This window comes from Ranitomeya imitator, chromosome 1 (assembly GCF_032444005.1).
Source record: "Ranitomeya imitator isolate aRanImi1 chromosome 1, aRanImi1.pri, whole genome shotgun sequence".
Taxonomy (NCBI): Eukaryota; Metazoa; Chordata; class Amphibia; order Anura; family Dendrobatidae; genus Ranitomeya; species Ranitomeya imitator.
This window is the reverse complement of record NC_091282.1, coordinates 1,210,800,409-1,210,825,828: the sequence shown is the minus strand read 5'-3', so window position 1 is coordinate 1,210,825,828 and position 25,420 is coordinate 1,210,800,409. Positions and strand designations below refer to the sequence as shown.

At 42.2% G+C, this 25,420-nt stretch overlaps 1 protein-coding gene across 4 annotated transcripts in view; it reads right to left on the bottom strand.

The window, feature by feature from the left end:
* Nucleotides 1–1,791: 1,791 nt before the first annotated feature.
* Nucleotides 1,792–25,420, bottom strand: part of LOC138657286 (indolethylamine N-methyltransferase-like) — a 115,741-nt gene continuing 92,112 nt past the window's right edge. For 2 of the 4 annotated variants that reach the window (XM_069744968.1, XM_069744970.1), the window contains 3 exons: nucleotides 11,106–11,288; nucleotides 9,121–9,331; nucleotides 1,792–3,990 (listed from right to left, as the gene is read on the bottom strand). In XM_069744968.1, coding sequence (XP_069601069.1) covers nucleotides 3,561–3,990; nucleotides 9,121–9,331; nucleotides 11,106–11,288 — 824 coding nt within the window. In that variant the 3' untranslated portion in view covers nucleotides 1,792–3,560. Of the gene's footprint in view, nucleotides 3,991–9,120; nucleotides 9,332–11,105; nucleotides 11,289–12,776; nucleotides 13,471–19,682; nucleotides 19,717–25,420 lie in introns of those variants that run through there. The other 2 variants (XM_069744971.1, XM_069744967.1) reach the window with 2 other exon arrangements.

The following is a 25,420-nucleotide window of genomic DNA, read 5'->3' as shown; positions in this document are numbered from 1 at the left end:
GTGTATGTGCCATGTGTCTAGTGTGAGTGGTGTGTATGTGTCTAGTGTGAGTGGTGTGTATGTGCCATGTGTCTAGTGTGAGTGGTGTGTATGTGTCTAGTGTGAGTGGTGTGTATGTGCCATGTGTCTAGTGTGAGTGGCATGTATGTGCCATGTGTGTAGTGTGAGTGGCGTGTATGTGCCATGTGTGTAGTGTGAGTGGCGTGTATGTCCCATGCGTCTAGTGTGAGTGTTGTGTATGTTGAACATGTCTGGCATGTGAGTTGCGTATATATGTCGTGTTTTACTTTTTCACATGTGTCTAGTGTATGAGAAGTGTGTGATTGACATGCATGTTGATTGTGTCTAGTATGTGACTAACATGTATGTGTTGTGTGTAATCAGAGCCTGTCATGTATGTAGCTCTCGTCTTGCATATGTTTGCTCTCTTTGTGACTGACATGTACAGCACTGAACAATAAAATACACTGGCGCTAAAACTCTACGTATAGGCTCCACAAGTGCCGCTGGTATCCCAATCGGATAATGTGCCTAATCCGACAGAAAGAACCAAAAAGAACCAATATACAACAGTGGGAATACCGCGCTACAAGTGGCTAAAGCTGATGGACGTGCAGGATACTGCTATATCATATAGGAACTGCTAAAGTTCCTGCGCGGCAGTTGCTATTGACTATACAGGTGACTGCTTAGGCTGTATACTTGTATGTACTAGATCGCACCCATTAATAGCAACTGCTAATGATCTATACCTTACTTGGTGTAGCCGTGTAGATTTCGATGCACTGGTGAGCTGTTAGCTTCAGACCCAGATGCCGAACCTGCGCACCTAGAAGTCCGCTGCATCGGAGAGAAGTCACGTCCTTGTAGAAGGTGAATGTGCAGGTGTCAGCAACAGACGTTAGTGGTGGCTGTGGGTATAGCAGGCGAAGACTGCTTGGATAGCGTGTAGAGCCAGAGACTTCCCGGCCGGAGGCGTCCCTGGATACACGCGGGAGATGGCCGACACTGCCGAGCAGTGAGTGACGTCACTTGGCCTAGGGAGACTCAGTAGGGTCAATCCTAACCTACGCGTTTCGAAGTGTCACGCACTTCTTCAACCCTGACGGATTGTGCCGTATTACTAGATATCTATTATGCATCTTGAGCTTTGGACAGGGGCACAGACTATAGAAGATTTGCTACCATTTTTTTTTTTTTACTGCAGCAAATCCACATGTTCCCGCCAAGGCTGTAGAGTGGGAGTCAGAAGTCAGAGAAATTGAGGAGTCGGAGTTGGTAGCTTGGCTTACTGACTCCATAGCCCTGGTTGCTGTACATTTTGCTTCGGTTGTGCCACAAATTGAATTGTAAAGGTTGAAATCTGCTCTGGATTTCCAAATATGAAATTTTCTGCAACGTGTAGCTGAGATTTCTTGACATCTCATCTGTTTACCATTGTTTAGTATTACCATTGTGTAGTTCCCTAGGTGGAACTACACAATGTGTGAAGATACTCTGTAGAGGAGGACATCCTCCATGTTAGCAATGCTATAGAAAGTTCTCTTACAGGCATTAGACCGTCCACATTGCATTATACGTTATACATGTAGTCTCTTAACACTCTATTTAGACAGACTAAACAGAACAATCGTCAACACAATCTTTCTGTGCGCGAAGAGAATCATAGTTGGGAACAAACATGTCTATGAATGCTCGTTCCCCGATTATTGGCTTGATGAGGTGGGAGCTAAGGGTGAGGGCCAAGAAGGATTTTCTTTTGGACTCAAACTAATCCAGTCTTACACTGCATACGATTAAAGATGACAATCTTTACTGATATTAATTGCGTAATTCATTTAAAACAAAGTTATTTATCTATAGTCAATGGAAACCAAAATTATCGACAACAATTGAGGACAGGATTCCAAATCACCCCGAAAATACAATTTATGTGAGTTTCATTTTAGCAGCTCATAATGTATCTCAGTAGTGTGTATGGCCCCCATGTGCCTGTGTGCTCTCCCGACATCGTCTGGGCATACTTTTGATAAGATGGCAGATGGTTATTTGGGGGTATATCCTGTCAGATCTGGATCAGAGCATCAGTGGCTCCTGGACAGTCCGTGATGGTAATTTTTGGCTGCAGTGGATCCACTTATACAAAATCTCCCAGAGGTTCTAAATTGGATTCAGTTCTGGGGTATGTGAAGGCCCTTTAATGTTATAGATAGATTTGTCATACAGGGACTCCCTACACACACTGGTAAGACATGTTTTTCAACTGCACAAGTTCGACACCACTGACATGTTGACAGACCATTCATCCTTGCAGTGGATGTCTCGGCTATTCTTGTAGGAACAGTTCTATCACAACATTTTTCTGAATCCAGAAATTGTCTCTGTGGTTTTGTCTTCAGGAAATTTCCTCCAGCTGAATAGAAATACTCCATTGGTGATCAAGTAATGGGTGACATCTACTTGCAAATCTTTGTTCTCAAAAATATCCACTTTGTTCTCATCAAACCAGGGCACCTTCTTCCACATGCCATGTATTGGACACAGCTAGCATATGGAAGCTTTGATCAGATGAGACCAAGTTAAAGCTTTTTGGACTATATGCAAAGCGCTATGTGTGTCAAAAAAAATAACAATGCACATCGCCCTGAAAACACCATCCCCACCATCAAACATGGTGGCAGCATCATTCTGTGGTGATAATTTTATTCAGCAGTGACAGGGAAGCTGGTAAGAGTTAATGAGAAGATGGACAGAAGTAAATACAGGACACCTGTATCACCTTTATAAAGTTGAGTGCCAGGTTTTTCTTATAGGTTTTCACAACGGTTTTGGAACCTACCTGGGCACCTTCATATAGAGCTGTGCACACGTTTTTTGTTATTCCTGGAGTAAACCTGATAGAGGCTGCAAAACACATGAGACTGGGGAGTGGGTTCACCTTCCAGCAGGACAACAACCCTAAACATCCTGCCAGCGCTACAATGAATGGTTCACATCAAAGCATAATCATGTGTGTGAAAAGCCCAGCAGTCAAAGTCCATACGTAAATCCCATTGAGAATCTGTCGCAAAACCTGAAAATTGCTGATCACAAACGTCTCCATCCAATCTCACTGAGCCAGAGCGAGTGTGCAAAGAAGAAGGGGCAAAAATGTCACCTCTAGATGTGCAAAGCTGGCAGGGAAAGACCACAAAAGGCTGGCCTAAGTAATTGCAGTGAGCGAAAGGTGGTCCTGTAAAATATTGAATACAAATTGCACCTCACGATATTCAGACATATTTTTAAATTATTTAGAAAACCAACTTTGTGTTGATATATCTCATAAAATCCCAATAAAATACATAGAATTTTGCTTTTGACCATAAATCCTTTTTCATTTATGTTCTAAGCTTCTTCTCGCAGTCCTTGCAAGTAGGCAGATTTTTTTTATTTTAGCAACTTTTCACACAGTCAAAGGATTTGGAGCTCCACAATAATACTAATAAAAAACCCTCTGCCTCCTATAAAGATGCATTAGATATTTAGGAAGCTCAGACTTTGGGACCTATTTACTATACATCTTAAGTTTCCATCACTTTGCAGGCCACGATGAAAGCTTTTTGTTCATGGTCTAATCGATCTGTGCAAGCTTCTCTCTCCATATTCTCATAATGGACAATGGCGAAGCCTTCGTCTGTCAGAGTCTTTCTTAAGAAGCTGTCGTCACAGTTTAGCAGGTGGTATTTATCTTGTCCAACAATAAAGTAGGAAGCGTTGATGTCTGTGTAAATCAAGATATGGCCTCCAAGTTTTATCATGTTAGAAATTTTTCGTAGCGTTATTCTGTATTCTTCATGGTCCCGACTGATCATTTCCAACCCCCATACACACGTGACACAGTCGGCTCTCGGCAACGCAAAAGGATTCGTCGGGTTCGTTTTGGTGAAGTCACACTTCACGAGATGTTTCATTTTTCTTCTCAGCATTTCTTCAGCATCTTGCCACCCGTCTCTGAAGAGAACACATATTGATATACAAGTACATGTTAACTTATGATATACAATAGATTTAAAATTAATGGGAGATCAATGAATAAGTGATTGTCAAATGTTATGTACTTGATCGATCATCAAGTGATCAGCAGAACCTAGGGTCAGGAATGCGGAGGCGGTAAGCCAAAACTATGTTTCATAATCGGACAATAATTAGTACTAGTAGTTTATATGATATGATATTAAATACTGTAATTATACAATATTAACCCCTTCACCCCAAAGCCTGTTTTCACCTAAGTGACAGGGCCAATTTTTACAATTCTGACCACTGTCACTTTATGAGGTCATAACTCTGAAATGCTTCAACGGATCCTGGTGATTCTGACACTGTTTTCTCGTGACATATTGTACTTCATGATAGTGGTAAAACTTCTTCGATATGACTTGTATTTATTTGTGAAAAAAAAAAAAATTTGTTGGAAATTATGAAAATTTAGCAATTTTCAAACTCTTAGTTTTTATGCCCTTAAATTAGAGAGTTATATCACAAAATATAGTTAATAAACAACATTTCCCACATGTCTGCTTTACATCAGCACAATTTTGGAAACATAATTTTTTTTTGTTAGGACGTTATAAGGGTTAAAAGTTGACCAGCGATTTCTCATTTTTGCAACAAAATTTGCAAAACCATTTTTTTACGGACCACCTCACACTTGAAGTGACTTTGAGGGGTCTATATGACAGAAAATGCCCAAAAGTGACACCATTCTAAAAACTGCACCCCTCAAGGTACTCAAAACCACATTCAAAAAGTTTATTAACCCTTCAGGTGCTTCACAGGAATTTTTTGAATGTTTAAAAAAATTGAACATTTAACTTTTTTTTCACAAAATTTTTACTTCAGGTCCAATTTGTTTCATTTTACCAAGGGTAACAGGAGAAATTGGACCACAAAAGTCGTTGTACAATTTGTCTTGAGTACGCCGATACCCCGTATGTGGGGGTAAACCACTGTTTGGGCACATGGCAGAGCTCGGAAGGGAAGGAGTGCCATTTGACTTTTCAATGCAAGATTTGCTGGAATTGAGATCGGAGCCCATGTCACGATTGGAGAGCCCCTGATGTGCCTAAACAGTGGAAACACCCACAAGTGACACCATTTTGGAAGTAGACCCCCTAAGGAACTAATCTAGATGTGTGGTGAGCACTTTGAACCTCCAAGTGCTTCACAGAAGTTTATAATGTAGAGCCGTAAAAAAAAAATTATATTAATTTTCACAAAAAATGATATTTTTGCCCCAAATTTTTTATTTTCCCAAGGGTAACAGGATAACTTGGACCCCAAAAGTTGTTGTGCAATTTGTCCTGAGTACGCCGATACTTCATATATGGGGATAAACCACTGTTTGAGCGCATGGCAGAGCTCGGATGGGAAGGAGTGCCATTTGACTTTTCAATGCAAAATTGGCTGGAATTGAGATCGGACGCCATGTCGCATTTGCAGAGCCCCTGATGTACCTAAACAGTAGAAACCCCCACAAGTGACCCCATTTTGGAAAGAAGACCCCCTAAGGAACTTATCTAGATGTGTGGTGAGCACTTTTAACCCCCAATTGCTTCACTAAAGTTTAGAATGTAGCATTGTGAAAATTAAAAAATCATTTTTTCTTTCCACAAAATGATGTTTTAGCCCGCAATTTTTTTTTCCCAAGGGTAACAGGAGAAATTGGACCACAAATGTTATCGTCCAATTTGTCCTGAGTACGCTGATACCCCACATGTGGGGGGGAACCACCGTTTGAGTGCATGGCAGAGCTCGGAAGGGAAGGAGCGCCATTTGAAATGCAGAATTAGATGGATTGGTCTGCAGGCGTCATGTTGCATTTGCAGAGCCCCTAATGTACCTAAACAGTAGAAACCCCCCTCAAGTGACCCCATATTGGAAACTAGACCCCCCAAGGAACTTATCTAGATGTGTTGTGAGAGCTTTGAACCAACAAGTGTTTCACTACAGTTTATAACGCAGGGCCGTGAAAATAAAAAATATTTTCCACGAAAATGATATTTTAGCCCCCACGTTTTTATTTTCCCAAGGGTAACAGGACAAATTAGACCCCAAAAGTTGTTGTCCAACTTGTCCTGAGAACGCTGATACCCCATATGTTGGGGGGAACCACTGTTTGGGCACGCAGGAGAACTCGGAAGGGAAGTAGCACTGTTTTACTTTTTCAAAGCAGAATTGGCTGGAATTGAGATCGGACGCCATGTCACGTTTGGAGAGCCCCTGATGTGCCTAAACAGTGGAAATCCCCCAATTATAACTGAAACCCTAATCCAAACACACCCCTAACCCCAACCCTAACCCTAACCCTAACCATAGCCCTAACCCTAGCCCTAATGAGAAAATGGAAATAAATACATTTTTTTACATTTCATTATTTTTCCCTAGCTAAGGGGGTGATGAAGGGGGGTTTGATTTACTTTTATAGCGTTTTTTGGCGGATTTTTATGATTGGCAGCTGTCACACACTAAAAGACGCTTTTTATTGCAAAAAATAGTTTTTGCATCACCACATTTTGAGAGCTATAATTTATCCATATTTTGGCCCACAGAGTTATGTGAGATCTTGTTTTTTGCGGGACGAGTTGACGTTTTTATTGGTAACATTTTCGGGCAGATGACATTTTTTTATCTCTTTTTATTCCGAATTTTTGGGAGGCGGAATGAACAAAAACCAGCAATTCCTGAATTTCTTTTAGGGGGGGGCGTTTATACCGTTCCACGTGTGGTAAAATGATAAAGCAGTTTTATTCTTCAGGTCAGTACGATTACAGCGATACCTCATTTATGTAATTTTTGGCGCTTTTACACAATAAAAACTATTTTATATAAAAAAATAATTGTTTTTGCATCGCATTATTCTGAGAGCTATAACTTTTTTATTTTTCTGCTGATGATGCTGTATGGCGGCTTTTTTTTTGCGGGACAAGATGACGTTTTCAGCGGTACCATGGTTATTTATATCTGTCGTTTTGATCGCGTGTTATTCCACTTTTTGTTCGCCTGTATGATAATAAAGCAATGTTTTTTGCCTTGTTTTTTATTTTATTTTTTTGCGGTGTTCACTGAAGGGGTTAACTAGTGGGATAGTTTTATAGAGCGGGTCGTTACGGACGCGGCGATACCAAATATGTGTACATTTATTGTTTTTTTTTATTTACATACATAAATGGATTTATTGGGAAATGTTTTTTTTTTTTATTTGGGGATTTTTTTTTTTTTTTTTACACATTCTATTTTTTTTTTTTTTTTACTCTCTAACATTGTCCCAGGGTGGGACATCTCTGTATTAGATCAGATCGTTGATCTGACACTGTGCATAGCACACTGTCAGATCACCGATCTGACAGGCAGCTTAGCTGGCTCTCCAGCGCCTGCTCTCAGCAGGCGCCGGCTAGCCAGGTCACTTCATGACCCGGAAGGAGTCCGGCGGCCATCTTGGATCCGGGGACTCCTTCCGGGTCACCGGAGCAACGCGATCTCATTGCGTTGCTCCGGTGGGAGAGCGCAGGGAGCCCCCGTCCCTACGCGATCCCCCTCTATGCCGCTGTCACTACTGACAGCGGCATCAGAGGGGTTAAATGCCCGCGATCGGCGATAGCGCCGATCGTGGGCATTGCTGCGGGGTGTCAGCTGTCATATACAGCTGACACCCGCACCCGATCACCGCGGCGCTCAGCGCGAGACCGCGGTGATCGGTGCGCCGTACTAGTACTGCTGCTGGCACAAATGCAGTGCCGGCAGCGCAGTACTAGTACGGCGCATGGCGCGAAGGGGTTAATAAAAGATAATGTATTTTTTTTTAATCTGAAGTCAAGGTTGGTACATTTATACCAGATCCAACTCCACCAGAAACTTAACTTTGATTTTGACTTGGGTTCACATTCATCAGGCTGATCAAGAAGTAAAGTCACAATAATATGTTTAAACATAAGCACGTGTTAAAATTTGCTGTGTCAGCTATTCAAATGATTCCTTTTCCTATTTTGAAAATGTTGTAGATTTTGACTTTCAGCAGAATCATCAGCAGTCCAATGTAATGGGAGAATGGATGTTTTTCACTTGGCATATTCCGTAACCATTATCTTAATTTTATGTCAACTAATCAATGACTCCTTTTCCTATTTTGAAGCTGTTGTAGACTTCAGCTTTCAGCAGAATCATCAGAATAATGGGAGAATTGACATTTTTTACTTGCCACATTCGATTATCTTAATTTCGGGTCAACTATTCAAGAATTTGGTCAAGGATGCAAAATGTTTAACTTTACAAGCTGTAGCGTATCTAAGGGTCGTATAGTCAACGTGAGGTATGTGTCGCAGAGACGGCTTGTCTCTGTGATGTAACCCGGAGTGTTTTCTTTAATGCATATAAGCACTAAGGGATCATTTAGTACACTTGGGTCCGGGTTACGGGTAGCTGTGAGAGATGGGAGATTCTGGCTACCCATGTACCTCACCCCTGGATAGGGGTCATCATCATACCTCTATATGTTTTTGAGGATCTGCGGTGATGTCATGACCACGTGATTAATCATGTGATGGTTTATGGGTGTGGTTAGAGCTATACAATGTAGGATAATGCTTAATACAGGACCTGTATTTGGGGAGGTGAAAGCCTCCAATGTGTGTTGAGGCTCCAGGACTGAGCCTGAAGTACTGGACACTTGTATTTTCTTTTTCCTGAGCTAAAGGCTATTTGTTTTCTGTTTTCGTATGTGGGTTTGTGAAGCAATAAACCCTGTGAACTTTTAAAGGATTGTGCCTCCTGATTGCCACCCGCTACACCTGAACGAGTACAACCCCTACATACAGTATGGACCAGTACAAAATAAAGTGTTTTTTCTTTAAAGGTGGTCAACTCACACCATCTGTCTTAGGATCTATTAAGCCAAGAGAAAAAGTACTTACTCATGTATAAAGTTATATAGGCTCAATTATGAGGCCCTATTTCTGCACTCCAATTTGCATTGTCCTAAACGTGGTGGCTATCAATACACTATCAAATTTCTGTTTTGTTTTTTTTGTCACATACAATTTTTTTTTCAACTATAAACCCTAAAAGAAATACTTAATACTGGACCTGCTTGCTCCTTTTATCTCCATAAAGAGTTTTGAGGTGTGAGTCCAGTCGAAAGCCTCTGGATCTTTGTTTTTCCACAGTTCAAGCTCTTTAATGGAGGCGTCACCACATTTTAGAATGGAAATTTCTTCGAAGAACTCACAAACCGAGAGAAGTTGAATTATAATGGGACCAAGACTTATGTCTATCAGTGTTTTTCCACTAACCAAACCTGCGAACAAAAAAAAAAATCGAAGTATTAAACTCCTATAATTTTCCATATTATTCTAGAATAGATATTACTTGCTGTGAGATGAAAAACTATACATTTTATCTGAATATTAATACCGGTCTTTCCATGTAACTACTCTGCCTTTACTGCTCTTGTTCAAACTGAGAAGAATTGGCCACCATAGAGAGTGGGCCAAGAGGAAACAAATAATCTGAAGATCCACCCGTGGCTGTTAATCTGAGACAGCGGCACTGACAGAGGCGCCCATTGGAACTCCCCCTGATATGATTGCAGGACACTGAAAGGTTTCTGTGACAGCCAAAGGTCTGCAGAAGACCCTTATGCCTGTCATGATGGTACGCCTGTGGCAGGCATTCAAAGGAAGCCATGAACTTTGCTACATACAGTAATACAAACTGCATCGGTGCCGCTCCTACGACAAGAAGCCAAACACTTCCGGTGGAGTAAAGTTAATTTCCTCCCGGCGGCGGGGCTCCCAATGCCGGCACTGCACTGTGTCAGAATGATATTAACTCCATATCTGCAGGGTAACAGCGTTATCTTACATGACAAGTTTCCTTTAATGGGCGGCCAAGCTGTGCAAATTGAGTATACATGATACAAGTGACTGTTCGCGTGCAGGGAAAATTATTTTTCCACTTTCTAAATCGGTACTGCGAGGATTTTTTTCCTTTTACCAAAGTGCATGTTAGGGAGCTTTTGCATTGCGTTCTAGCACCCGTTCCGAGGCCTCATCGTGGCTTATGTGCAAACCCCTCGCAAAGCGGGGTCCGGACGTATGCGCTGTCGGGTTCATAGCCTATAATGGTGCCGGCAGTGCGAACATGTGCTCTACCGTGTACTTTTTTCGAGAGTGTACGCCTAATGTAGCAGACTGCGTCTGAGTGTTTGCCTCCAGCAGGCGTACACTCTCGAAAATGATGCACAGCAGAGCGCACGAACACTCTACCGGCACCATTGTAGGCTATGGCCCCATCGGCGCATACGTCCGAACCCAACCCCGTTTTGTAGGGGATTCGGACATAAGCCCTGACAAGGCCACCGAACCGCTCCCTGAACACAAGGTGAAAGCTCCCTCATATGTACTTCCGGCAAAAAGAAATTCAGTTTCATTTATAATGTTGCAGCGTTAACGCTTTCAGGCTTTGTCTCCCTGCACGTTGCTGTAGATTAGTAAACTGGAAATCTGTCAATGATGAGGACTTTGTAACTGTTTTATTTGTCTTTTCCGAATCTTCTATGTGCTGATGTATATCCACAGACCACCTCAATGTGGAGCTGAGCTTTGATGTGGTCATTTAACAGGAAAAAGACATGAATTAGTTATAAATGACCATGCTGGCAACTTGTCGTAGCAATTTGACATAACAAAATCCATTATTAGGAAATAGTCTGTGAGCAGCATAATTTATGAGTTAATGGCGCAGATAGAACTGTGTTTCATCTTGTGTTATCGAATGCCTTACTCCAACAACATGGGATCATGGTTAAAGGACATCACAGAGAGGGTTTATGATCCCCTCTAAGAACCGAACAAAGAGGGTCCTTGGCTCCGAGGGTCCCATTTTGTTCAGTATTACTTCTGAATGGCCCCATGTGATCATCTATATCCCTAGCGGCAGCTGTGTAACCAGACATGACATGATCAGGGCTTACCACCTTTGTGCTGAGCACTGGAGGTTTATGACGCTGGATGCCTCTGATTTTTAGACATAAACTCCTTTATTCGTGAGATACAATTTACGACACCTACCTGAGCTGAATACCTGATAGAAACACCTGAGCATGTTCATCGTCGACTCCTTAAAAACCGAATACGGAACATATTGGGAGAAGTAGTCCTGCAGCATAATCCTAACATCGGCCTCATGACTGGGATAGTGCAGCTTCAAGCAGGGATCCATTGTATCTTTTCTTCTTTGTAGAATTCCTAAAACTAAAGTATTTTGATAATTTTTATTTGATTAATATTTCAGTTACATATTATTATGTGGGATTTAAATTGTACCTATCATTTCAGATGAGGCCATTTTGCTTCCTTGTATTTTTTACTAGTTTTTCTTCTCTGTTTTCTCCTTGTATTTTTAGTTGTGTCAGAGCTGATGTGTTGAGACTAGAATATATATTGTCCCCCATAGACAGCAGACACAGACATGAAGAATTTTTGTGCTCCTGTCTCTGTGTGACACATGGAGAACTTTATACATGAGTACTGAGCAGTGTAGCTGGGAATGCAGCACTGTGGTTAAAGAAAACACTTAGCAAAACTGTGATTTCCTCTATCTCTCCTCCCAACTGCTTTTCATAGACTTCTAAAGACTGATCTCTTATGGAACGTGCAGCCCACCATGTTTTACTATGTGTATGTATTTTAACTGATCTAAAATTTTGGAGATATTGCAATATTTTACACTTACAACTGAGTTCTCCTAACGGGTTCATGCTTTCTGTCACTTTTCAGCTGGTGCCGTGAGCATTGGGGAGGATCATCCCAATGTAATCAGGACCACAATAAATGGTAGCACTGATAGTTTGGCAATCAATGGTGGGCACAGCTCATCTCCCTCTTCCATGCTCGCTATACTCCACAAGTAAACCCATAATACAGGCGGCATGAGCCCTTGATCGAATCCAGCAAGTTTTAGAGTTTAAATCCGCACTATATTATAAAGAGGTTGAACTTTATTTATAGACCAATGTGCCTTTTTTTTTGTTTAAAAGTGTGTCTAGTTTTCCTTAATCATCCGCGTTGCATTCTCAAATGTAAACACTAGATGTCAGTAGAAGTTTACAGAATGACAAGCAAGACGAAGCCCAGGCGTCTCGGAACAGACGGAATTCCAAAAATTCAGCTCTTACCTGCTCTTTACAGGTAAACCAGAACTATGCGATTGAGACTTGCATTATACATCACAATGGCAGCCAACTAAATGCACCCACCCCTTTTTTTATCAGCCTTATAGTATATAATTAGATATATTGATGTATTAAAAAATGATCAATGTGCCAAACTGGAATAAAATGCACAATATAAATTCCTCCAAAGATGGACGCTACCTCAAAGCTGAGGCGGCAGAACAAGAAATAACTTGCGCGAAAGTAACTATCCCGGAATATAATAATAGAAATGTAACCAGATATATAATACATAGTTAAAAGTGATAAGGTGTTATCTCGGCATGCTCGGGTCCTACCCGAGTGTCTTCGGTGTGCTTGAATAATATGTTCAAGTCCCCACGGCTGCATGTCTCACTGCTCTTCGACAGTTGCAAGACTTGCAGAAATTGCCTAACAAACTGGCAATCAATGCATGTGCTGCGACTGTCGAACATCCATGAGATTTGTTTGAGCACGCCGGCACCCGAGCATGCCGAGATAACACCTTATCCTAGCACGTTCGCTCATCACTAATAGTTATCCATACCGGAGGGGCTGTCACAAAGCCAGAGATTAGAAGACGGCAGCAGGTAAATCTTGCCGGACAAACAATACGGCAGCCGAGTCCTTCCAGGAGACTTTATGATTAGAAGACAATATGACGGAGATTCTATAACTAGTAACATGTCATTTGGAGAGCAATGACACAAAGGGCGTAAGTAGTGTGACTGCATAATGGTACGGAGAAGACATGACAGCGCCTGCCCCGCACCCTATAACACCGGCACTGCGAGTGCATGTTATGTAATGTGGAAACACCTTGTGCCAGCATAATAGATGTTATTATGTAAACTGTTTTTTACAAGCTAATCTATATTTAATCCTAAAAAAGCAGCTTTCTGAAGTTAATCTGGAATGGATCCTAATCTCAAATCGGGAAACTGCTCCTTCTGTATTTCTCAAAGTGACATAAAGAGGACCTGTCATTTGCAAAAAAAAAATGTAGTTAGCTTTTTTTCGGACTATAAGACGGGCGCCGGACCATAAGACACATCTAGGTTTTATAGGAGGAAAATAAAATTAAACCCAAAATTTGTGTTCATGGCACACTGTTATGGGGCTAATGTCCCCCAATTCTGTACAAAAGTCCCCCATCCTGAGCCCCTTCCTGATATATATACCCCCCAGGCTGGTATATATGTCCCCCATCATGGGCCCATCCTGTTATATACAGGTGCTTCTCACAAAATTAGAATATGATCGAAAAGTTAATTTATTTCACTTCTTCAATACAAAAAGTGAAACTCATAAATTATATAGTCATTACAAATAGAGTGATCTATTTCAAGTGTTTATTTCTGTTAATGTTGATGATTATGGCTTACAGCCAATGAAAACCCAAAAGTTATCTCAGTAAATTAGAATACTTTATAACACCGGCTTGAAAAATGATTTTAAACTCTGAAATGTTGTCCTACTGAAATGTATGTTCAGTAAATGCCCTCAATACTTGTTTGTGGCTCCTTTTGCATCAATTACTGCATTAATGTGACGTGGCATGGAGGCGATCAGCCTGTGGCACTGCTGGGAGGTTATGGAAGCCCATGTTGCTTTGATAGAAGCTTTCAGCTTGTCTGCATTGTTGGGTCTGGTGTCTCATCTTCATCTTGACAATACTCCATAGATTCTCTATGGAGTTAAGGTCAGGCGAGTTTGCTGCCAATCAAGCATAGTGATACTGTTGTTTTTAAACGAGGTATTGGTACTTTTGGCAGTGTGGACAGGGGCCAAGTCCTGCTGAAGAATGATATATCCATCTCCAAAGAGTTACTCGGCAGAGGGAAGCATGAAGTGCTCTAAAGTTTCCTGGTAGATGGCAGCGCTGACCTTGGTCTTGATAAAACACAGTGGACCTACACCAGCAGATCACATGGCTCCCCAAACCATCACTGATTGTGGAGACTTCACTGTAGACCTCAAGCAGCTTGGATTGTGGCCTCTCCACTTTTCTCCAGACTCTGGGACCTTGATTTCCAAATGAAATGCAAAATTTACTTTCATCTGAAAACACCTTGGACCGCTGACAACAGTCCAGTTCTTTTTCTCCTTGGTCCAGGTAAGACACTTCTGGTGTTGTCTATTGGTCATGAGTGGCCTGACACAAGGAATGTGACACTTGTACCCCATGTCCTGGACACGTCTGTGTGTGGTGGCTTTGAAGCAATGACTCCAGCAGCAGTCCACTCCTCGTGAATCTCCCCCAAATTTTTTGAAAGGCCTTTTCTTAACCACAGACTTGAAAGGAATTATTATCCCGGTTGCTTGTGCACCTTTTTCTACCAGGTTTTTTTCCTTCCGGCATCTTTGAAGGAGGGGTAAATGTGTCCTCCCCAGAGAAGACGTTGAAAAAATACCCACTTGCATCAGAAGCAGAGATTTCACCAAGTGCGCCCCAAAACCAACAAATGTGAATATCTCTGCAATGGAATGAAACAGCACAAAGCAGAAAAAGCTACACAAACAGGAGCTCATGGATTTTAACAAGGTGTGACAGGCCCTCTTTGACCAATAGTAGTTTCTGGGCTACAGCGAAAACTCTATACAAAGACCACTCAACTGTGCCACTTAAACTAAATTAGCAACTCTCCCAATATGGTTGAGAGACCCTGGAATTGGAGGAAATATTTTGATGCCTTTGAGGAGCCAGCAAATCTCATAGGTGCCCAACATGCAGTTGCATTAAAAATTATTCACCCGTCCCACTTTACGAATTGGTTAATGTTAAATGTCAGAAAGTTTGTAAATTAAAAAAAAACAAATCAAGAACAATGTTGATAGCGCAACACAATTAATATAACAAATGGTTTCTCCACTGCCGCTTCAGAAATTTTCACCTACTAAATGAAAACCATTATAAGGGCATATACAGTGCTTTGTGAAAGTATTCAGCTCCCTGGAACTTTTCAACCATTTCCCACATATCCTGCTTCAAACCAAAGATACCAAATGTAAATTTTTGGTGAAGAATCAACAACAAGTGGAACACAATTGTGAAGTTGAACGAAATTTATTGGTTATTTTAAATTTTAGTGGAAATTCAAAAACTGAAGAGTGGGGCGTGTAATATTATTCGATCACTTTACTTTCAGTGGAGCAAACTCACTCCAGAAGTTCATTGTGGATCTCTAAATGATCCAATGTTGTCCTAAATGCCTAATGATGATAAATATAATCCACCTGTGTGTAATTAAGTCTCTGTATAAATGCACCTGCTCTGTGATAGTCTCGGGGTTCTGTTTGAAGCACAGAGAGCATCATGAAGACCAAGGAACACAACAGGCAGGTCCGTGATACTGTTGTGGAGAAGTTTAAAGCCGGATTTGCATACAAAATGATTTCCAAAACTTTAAACATCCCAAGGAGCACTGTGCAAGCGATCATATTGAAAAGGAAGGAGTATCATACCACAGCTAATCTACCAAGACCCGGCCGTCCCTCTAAACTTTCATCTCAAACAAGGAGAAGACTGATCAGAGATGCAGCCAAGAGGCCCATGATGACTCTGGATGAACTGCAGACATCTACAGCTGAGGTGGGACAGTCTGTCCATAGGACAACAATCAGTCGTACACTGCACAAATATGGCCTTTATGGAAGAGTGGCAAGAAGAAAGCCATTTCTCAAAGATATCCATAAAAAGTGTCATTTAAAGTTTGCAACAAGCCACCTGGGAGACACATGTGGAAGAAGGTGCTCTGGTCAGATGAAACCAAAATTGAACTATTTGGCAACCATGCCAAACGATATGGCATAAAGGCAACACAGCTCATCACCCTGAGCTCACCATCCCCACTGTCAAACATGGTGGTGACAGCATCATGGTTTGGGTCTGCTTTTCTTCAGCAGGGACAGGGAAGATGGTTAAAATTGATGGGAAGATGGATGGAGCCAAATACAGGACCATTCTTGAAGGAAACCTGTTGCTAAAGACCCGAGACTGGGACGGAGATTTGTCTTCCAACAAGACAATGATCCCAAACACAAAGCAAAATCTACAATAGAATGGTTCACAAATAAACGTATCCAGGTGTTAGAATGGCCAAGTCAGAGTCCAGACCTCAATCCAATCGAGAATCTGTAGAAAGAGCTGAAAACTGCTGTTCACAAACGATCTCCATCAAACCTCACTGAGCTCGAGCTGTTTGCCAAGGAAGAATGGCCAAGAATTTCAGTCTCTCGATGTACAAAACGAATACACACATACCCCAAGCGACTTGCAGCTGTAATCGCAGCAAAAGTTTGCGCAATAAAGTATTAAGTTAAAAGGGCCAAATAATATTGCACGCCCCACTTTTCACTTTTTGAATTTCCACAAAAATGTTAAATAACTAATAAATTTCGTTCAACTTCACAATTGTGTTGATTCTTCACCAAAAATTACATTTGGTATCTTTATGTTTGAAGCATGATATTTGGGAAAAGGTTGAAAAGTTCCAGGGAGCCAAATACTTTTGCAAGGCACTGTATTTGTTTTTAGCACCTGATGTTATAATCCAAGACTATATTAGTAGCATCTGCTATACCTGGCAAAAAAAAAAACATCAAATATCTGGACTGGCTAGGAACGTATAACAGGATAATAACCACAAGCAAAACGCAAAGTCTAGAAAATCTCAGATTAAGAAGAACAAAGAAAAAAAAACGCTACATGTGGAAATCAATACTGCCAGGCATGTATCAGTGAGCGAGTGCTGCTCTTCTATTTTGACTGCGCTGGACAGGGACCACACTGAAAGAAGCCAGAGTAATCCACCGTCGGCTACTGCTCCAACTGCTGGTTCCAAACTGGTGGAGACGGAACTGAGAAGGTAAGACGTTTAGAAGAAAGACTGAGTATCGTTCTGGCGCTGTCATGGATGTAGTAGACCAGAGTGGGAGGAAGAATAACTTTTAATGAACTATGCGGTTTGTAAACAGTCCATCTCCTTCATCGGGTACCAGGTCCTGGATGATTATGGTGGCCGTGCCCAAAGTTTGTCAATTTTGCTAAATAAACCTGATTTGTAGAGGGGGTTGAATTTTTAATTGGGCCCTCAAATACTCTGGGAGCATTGACAAATATGAGCGTAGGTGACATATTTTTGTAACCCTTGCATAGATTTTCTATTTACTATTGTTCAAGTGGCTTTTGAAAAATCAGTAAGGACTCAATCCTGACTATCGGGCTGGAGCCCATTGCATGTTTTCTTGTAGGGATCTACCTTTGGATGTGTTGTGGTCGTTTTAGGATTTAAAATAGATTAGCTTATGAAAAAAAAGGTTACAGCAGAACTTCTACTGTGGTTACATAACGTTGTGTATTTCCATATTACCTAACTCACAGTACTGATATTTATAGGGAGTTGGGCAGGCAGTGTCATGTCTTCTACATGCTATTATTAGGTCAATCAATGTTTACGCCCTTGGGTTGATTCCTTGCCAAACGACTTGTTATTTGCCTATAGCATCTTCAGCACCTTGTCTTCTAATTAGGGTCTAGGAATTTGCCTTATCGTCGTCTAGCAAGATTTACTGTATCTGCAGCTGTCTTCTAAGGTCTGGCTTTGTGCCAGCTGCTCTGATATGGATAGCCATGTATTACTGATTGCTTCATGATTACCTGACTTGAACTCTAAAGAGAATCTTTGGTGGGATTTGAAGAACGAGTTTAAAACAGCAATCCCAATGATATTAGTAAACTGGAGTTAATTAACCATAAGAAATTGAGTAAGATTCCTCCGGAGCAATGTTAGAAGCTGGTGTCTGGCTATGCATTTTCATTACAGCAGGTTATAACAGCCAGAAGGACTCTGCTAAGTACTAAGGATGCTTGTCATGAAGGGATAATTTTCAGACTGCAGTAAAAGTGGCATTATGTGAAGAATTATATTATGTTTTTACTGTTGTTGATTTATGTTAGTTGTTTCTGTTCTTGTTTGGTTTACTTCAAACAAAAGATTCATCTGGGAGAAATGGTGGATGAGGATGAGGAAAAAGCCAATATGCTAAATGACTTTTTTTCATCAGTATTTACACAAGAAAATCCCATGGCAGACAAAATGACTAGTGATAAAAATTCCCCATTAAATGTCACCTGCTTAACCCAGCAGGAAGTGCTGCGGCGTCTAAAAATCACTAAAATTGACAAATCTCCGGGCCCGGATGGGATCCACCCCCGAGTACTGCAGGAACTAAGTACAGTCATTAATAGACCATTATTTTTAATCTTTAAAGACTCCATAATAACTGGGTCTGTACCACAGGACTGGTGTATAGCAAATGTGGTGCCATTATTCAAAAAGTGAACAAAAACTGAACTCGGAAATTATCGGCCAGTAAGCTTAACCTCTACTGTGGGTAAAATCCTGGAGGGCATTCTAAGGGATGATATACTGGAGTATCTGAAGAGGAATAACCTCATGACCCAGTATCAGCACGGGTTTACTAGGGACCGTTCATGTCAGACTAATCTGATCAGTTTCTATGAAGAGGTAAGTTCCGGACTGGACCAAGGGAACCCAGTGGATGTAGTGTATATGGACTTTTCAAAAGCTTTTGATACGGTGCCACTCAAAAGGTTGATACATAAAATGAGAATAATGGGGATAGGGGAAAATATGTGCAAGTGGATTGAGAGCTGGCTCAGGGATAGAAAACAAAGGGTGGTTATTAATGGAGCACATTCGGACTGGGTAGCGGTTAGCAGTGGGGTACCACAGGGGTCAGTATTTGTCAGTGATTTGACCTATACTGGTGGATTTGACTAGACTTAGAGATCGCGACTGGATCAGAAGGAGGTCAATACGATGATAGGATGAATGAGGAGGGGAGAAGAAAGTAAAATCTTTGGTGGTGGGGTAAATAGTACGCCATGGGTCGATAAGATGAAGGGTGGATAATTTGTTCAGCAGGTTGTGTCTCGATTTTTGTGAGATGAAAGACAGGCCGCTTGAGGAGTCAATCTCAGGGTCTAATGTGATATTAAAGTCACCTCCAACAATTAGTAACCCTTCTGTGAAGAGTTGCAGTACTTCCAGTGTTTTCGAAATCCACTGGGTTTGATGTTTATTGGGTGCATAGAGGTTGGCAAATGTAACCAAAGTGTTGGCTAGGTGTCCCTTAACAAAGATATATCTCCCTTCGTGGTCACTTAATGTATCCCTGGGCGAGAATAATAGACCTTTTTTAGCACTATACTAACACCTTTGGATGCAGAAGAGTTACAACTATTAAACCAAGTTGGGTAGGGGGAGAAGGAAGTATTAGGGACTCTGCCATTTTTAAAATGTGTTTCTTGGAGGAAGGCTACTTGAGCTTTTTGTTTTTTTAGAAGTGTGAAAATTTGTTTTCTTTTTGCGGGCGCGTTAAGTCCTTTAACATTAAAAGAGGTAACTGTGATGGAACCAGAGCTCACCTTACCATTCCTACTCGTCATAAGTTAGAGAGGAGTTTGTCCCACCCCGGTACCTAAAAAAAAAAGGGAAACAAAACGTAAACAACAAACTTTGTACATTCAAACACTCGCCCACCGCAGGGGGGGGGTAGGAATACCCAGACATAGGCGAGGGTAGTCCTAGTTGTGATTTATCTTAGTGTAATGAGAGAAACAAGATATAACATTTTAGAAAGAAGCAGACGTGGATGTCTAAAAAACAAAACAGTAAGTAATTGCTTCCATTTTTACTTATAAAAAGCAGGAGGGGAAAAAGGTTTTTCATGGTGGATGTTTCTTGGGGTCTTGTTTCTTGACTTTAGGAGAAGTGTGTTTCTTCTTTTGCGACCACTCCAAAGGTTTCTTCCTTGGGGGTAAGCTCCAATTGGAGTCAACTGGCATCCAGGAGGGTATATCAATTGGTGAGATGTTTAAAGTCTCCCAAGCCTTCTGAAGATCCTCAGGAGTACGAATTATAAGTTGACGGCTAGCGGTGTTCACTGCAAGGCCGAATGGGAATAGCCTCTTGTATGTCAGATTCTTGGCCTTCAGGGCGGCAAGAAGGAGGATTCGTCTTTTTGCTAAGGTGGATGGGGCCAAATCCTGAAAGAGCTGTATTTGTGAGTTGTCATATATAATGTTGTCTTGTTCCCTAGCGCTTACTAGGATGGCAGCTGTGTCTACATAGCTAAGAAGGCCACAAATAATGTCTCTGGGTGGTTCCTCAGACTTTGGTTTAGGCCTTAGGGCGCAATGAATTCTTTCAATTGTAATTTTTGAGGCTCTCTCTGAGTCTAGAAGACTAGCGAAAATTTCTTTAGCCACCTTGTCCAGTGCTTCCCGAGCAAAGGACTCTGGAACCCCTCTTATCCGAATATTTTTCCTTCTGCTCCTGTTTTCTTGGTCTTCAACAGCTAATAACGCTACATTCAGGTGTTGTTGCTGTTTGAGGGCTTGTTCATTTAGGCAGGTGACAGCTTCCACCATGTCAACGTTGACTCGACCCTGTGACCTAGGTGTTGAAGGTCAGAACGCATACCTGAGACCTCCTCTAAAAGTGGCTTCATGTTTTGGGCCATCAACTTTTTCATGAAGGCTCTGGAAATAGGGGCTATGTCTCCTGTGGCGGAATCGCTATCAGAGTCAGCTTCACTGAGGTCCGATTCATCTATGTTTTCGGAAGAGATCGCTTTTTTGAGAGACCGTCTAGTAGGAGTCTGAGAAACATCATTTTTTTTTAAGTATGAGTCAAGAGCACCATGAGCACCTTTTTTCTGTTCGTCTGCCATGGCTTTGTTTGTTAGTTTTTCACGTTCTTTTTGTGATTTGACCATTTTGATAGCGTCTGATAACGTGAAGTGCTGCAATCACAACTTGGACATAAGAGGAAAAAACTTATTTACTCATTGTAATTGATTTAAAGCATGTGTTCAGGATGGACACTAGGTGTCGCTCTAAGATCAGAAAAGAAAAAAAATACACTCTAGTGGTGGAGAGCTATTTTCTCGCAGTTGTCATCTCCTGTTGCAGTTCTGCAACTTCCCTGTTTCTCTGAAGGGAGCCTCTCTCTTAGGGGTTAACAAAGGTTCACCAGCTTCAGGCCTTAGGTAGATAGCTGTGCTTATTTAGTGCAGGGAGCCCCTCTCATAGGGGTTAATGTACACACTGTCCCCAGGTGGAAAATTAGAATTTGTACCGGATTATCCGGTGTGGGAGCCGCCGCTGTCGCACTTATAGCGGCAATATTGTGGCTCAGGGGCTCTTTTGTGAGGGCCCCTTCCTTTACAAAGGGGAGGGGGGCACCTTGAGAGAGTTTGTGTGGCGGTGATAATTATTAACCCCAGGATTAGCATGGAGGCTTCGGGGCCAGTGGTCTGTTCGCTCCTGCAGGGAGGGAGGGAGGGGGGAGGACTGCCGGCGGTGCGACGGTAGAGCTGTGGGCTTACAGGTATCGGGTCTAGTGGCTGTAGCGCAACGTGCAGCCGCGCGGCTATGAGGTGGCCGTTACCGAGTGCCGATCCCGGGACTCCTTACCTCCTGACCTCCTGGATGCAGAGGCTCCGGTCGGGTCTCTCACTTCGGCCGGGTCCTCCGCCCCCTCCAGGCGACGTCTCCCAGCATGTGCACAGGGGCGGGGTCTCCGATGCTGTTGCAGCTCAACGCCGACTGCTGACAGCCGCCGATAACTTCCGGGGTCTTCTTCCTTCAGCCGCTTCACCGCACCTGAGCACGGTGCGGGCTGTAAGGCTCTTTTGTAGCCACTGTCTTCTCCGGCTGCTGTGAGGGAGGAGATTATGCTCACTGCAGCGTTCACTTCCTCTGGGTCCCGGTGTCCGCAAGGGGGGGATCCGATGTAGTGGAGGCGCTGCTGCGTTTCTCTTCATGCGGCACCTGGCATAACAGATCAGGCCGCCGCTACTGGCAGTTGGAGCCCCAGTACAGGGGAAAGTCTGCAGTTACCAACCGCAGTATGAATGTTGCGGTGGATGTTTAGTTCTTTTGATGCCTGTGTGCCAGGGGCAGGAAGGCCGCAAGATGAGGTCACAAGATGAGGCCTAGTGCAGGGCCCTCGCCATGCGGTCCACAGAATCTTGGGCTATAGCTTCGATTTATAGCTTAATTCAGGCAATCTTAGTCTCTATAGATTGCGGTGATATGTAGGATTGATATCCTTTGCCCAAAATCGGGGATAAATAAATTATCCTAGCAGATTACTGCGGATTAGAGAGTTTTCTTCATGGAGCTCACATAAACCATGTCTGGCTCCCTTGCTGTCCAGGCCACGCCTCCCCTCTTTTTCCACTTTCTATATTGGTACTGCGAGGATTTTTTTCCTTTTACCAAAGTGCATGTTAGGGAGCTTTTGCATTGCGTTCTAGCACCCGTTCCGAGGCCTCATCGTGGCTTATGTGCAAACCCCTCACAAAGTGGGGTCCGGACGTATGCGCTGTCGGGTTCATAGCCTATAATGGTGCCGGCAGTGCGAACATGTGCTCTACCGTGTACTTTTTTCGAGAGTGTATGCCTAATGTAGCAGACTGCGTCTGAGTGTTTGCCTCCAGCAGGCGTACAATCTCGAAAATGATGCACAGCAGAGCGCACAATCACTACTGGCACCATTGTAGGCTATGGCCCTATCGGCGCATACGTCCGAACCCAACCCCGTTTTGTAGGGGATTCGGACATAAGCCCTGACAAGGCCACCGAACCGCTCCCTGAACACAAGGCGAAAGCTCCCTCATATGTACTTCCGGCTAAAAGAAATTCAGTTTCATTTATAATGTTGCAGCGTTAACGCTTTCAGGCTTTGTCTCCCTGCACGTTGCTGTAGATTAGTAAACTGGAAATCTGTCAATGATGAGGACTTTGTAACTGTTTTGTCTTTTTCGAATCTTCTATGTGCTGATGTATATCCACAGACCACCTCAATGTGGAGCTGAGCTTTGATGTGGTCATTTAACAGGAAAAAGACATGAATTAGTTATAAATTACCATGCTGGCAATTACCATGCTTGCAATAGTCTGAGAGCAGCATACTTTATGAGTTAATGGCGTAGATAGAACTGTGTTTCATCTTGAGTCATCGAATGCCTTACTCCAACAACATGGGATCATGGTAAAAGGACATCACAGAGAGGGTTTATGATCCCCTCTAAGAACCGAACAAAGAGGGTCCTTGGCTCCGAGGGTCCCAATTTGTTGAGTATTACAAATGAATGGCCCCATGTAATCATCTATATATGTCTGTGTATCTAGACATGATCCTCTGTATATACATGACATGATCAGGGCTTACCACCTCCTCATCACTGGAGGTTTATGACGCTGGATGCCTCTGATTTTTAGACATAAACTCCTTTATACATGAGATACAATTTACGACACCTACCTGAGCTGAATACCTGATAGAAACACCTGAGCATGTTCATTGTCGACTCCTTAAAAACGGAATACGGAACATATTGGGAGAAGTAGTCCTGCAGCATCATCCTAACATCGGCCTCATGACTGGGATAGTGCAGCTTCAAGCAGGGATCCATTGTATCTTTTCTTCTTTGTAGAGATGCTAATACAAAAGTATTTTGATAATTTGTATTTGATTAATATTTCAGTTACATATTATTATGTGGGATTTAAATTGTACCTATCATTTCAGATGAGGATTACACTATTTCTGGCCATTTTGCTTCCTTGTATTTTTTACTAGTTTTTCCTCTCTGTTTTCTCCTTGTATTTTTAGTTGTGTCAGAGCTGATGTGTTGAGACTAGAATATATATTGTCCCCCATAGACAGCAGACACAGACATGAAGAATTTTTGTGCTCCTGTCTCTGTGTGACACATGGAGAACTTTATACATGAGTACTGAGCAGTGTAGCTGGGAATTCAGCACTGTGGTTAAAGAAAACACTTAGCAAAACTGTGATTTCCTCTATCTCTCCTCCCAACTGCTTTTCATAGACTTCTAAAGACGGATCTCTTATGGAACGTGCAGTCCACCATGTTTTACTATGTGTATGTATTTTAACTGATATAAAATTTTGGAGATATTGCATTATTTTACACTTACAGCAGAGCTCTCCTAACGGGCTCATGCTTTCTGTCACTTTTCAGCTGGTGCCGTGAGCATTGGGGAGGATCATCCCAATGTAATCAGGACCACAATAACTGGTAGCACTGATAGTTTGGCAATCAGCGGTGGGCACAGCTCATCTCCCTCTTCCATGCTCGCTATACTCCACAAGCAGACCCATAATACAGGCGGGGGGGGGGGGAGCATGAGCCCTTGATCCAATCCAGCAAGTTTTAGAGTTTAAATCCGCACTATATTATAAAGAGGTTGAACTTTATAGATCTATATGCCTTTTTTTTAGTTTAAAAGTGTGTTTAGTTTTCCTTAATCATCCGCGTTGCATTCTCAAATGTAAACACTAGATGTCAGTAGAAGTTTACAGAATGACAAGCAAGACGAAGCCCAGGCGTCTCGGAACAGACGGAATTCCAAAAATTCAGCTCTTACCTGCTCTTTACAGGTAAACCAGAACTATGCGATTGAGACTTGCATTATACATCACAATGGCAGCCAACTAAATGCACCCACCCCTTTTTTATCAACCTTATAGTATATAATTAGATATATTGATGTATTAACAAATGATCAATGTGCTAAACTGGAATAAAATGCACAATATAAATTCCTCCAAAGATGGACGCAGCAGAACAAGAAATAACTTGCGCGAAAGTAACTATTCCGGAATATAATAATAGAAATGAAACCAGATGTACAATCATTAATACATAGTTATAAGTGATAAGGTGTCATCTCGGCATGCTCGGGTCCTACCCGAGTGTCTTCGGTGTGCTTGAATAATATGTCCAAGTCCCCACGGCTGCATGTCTCACTGCTCTTCGACAGTTGCAAGACTTGCAGAAATTGCCTAACAAACTGGCAATCAATGCATGTGCTGCGACTGTCGAACATCCATGAGATTTGTTTGAGCACGCCGGCACCCGAGCATGCCGAGATAACACCTTATCCCAGCACGTTCGCTCATCACTAATAGTTATCCATACCGGAGGGGCTGTCACAAAGCCAGAGATTAGAAGACGGCAAACAATACGGCAGCCGAGTCCTTCCAGGAGACTTTAAGATTAGAAGACAATATGAAGGAGATTCTATAACTAGTAACATGTCATTTGGAGAGCAATGACACAAAGGGC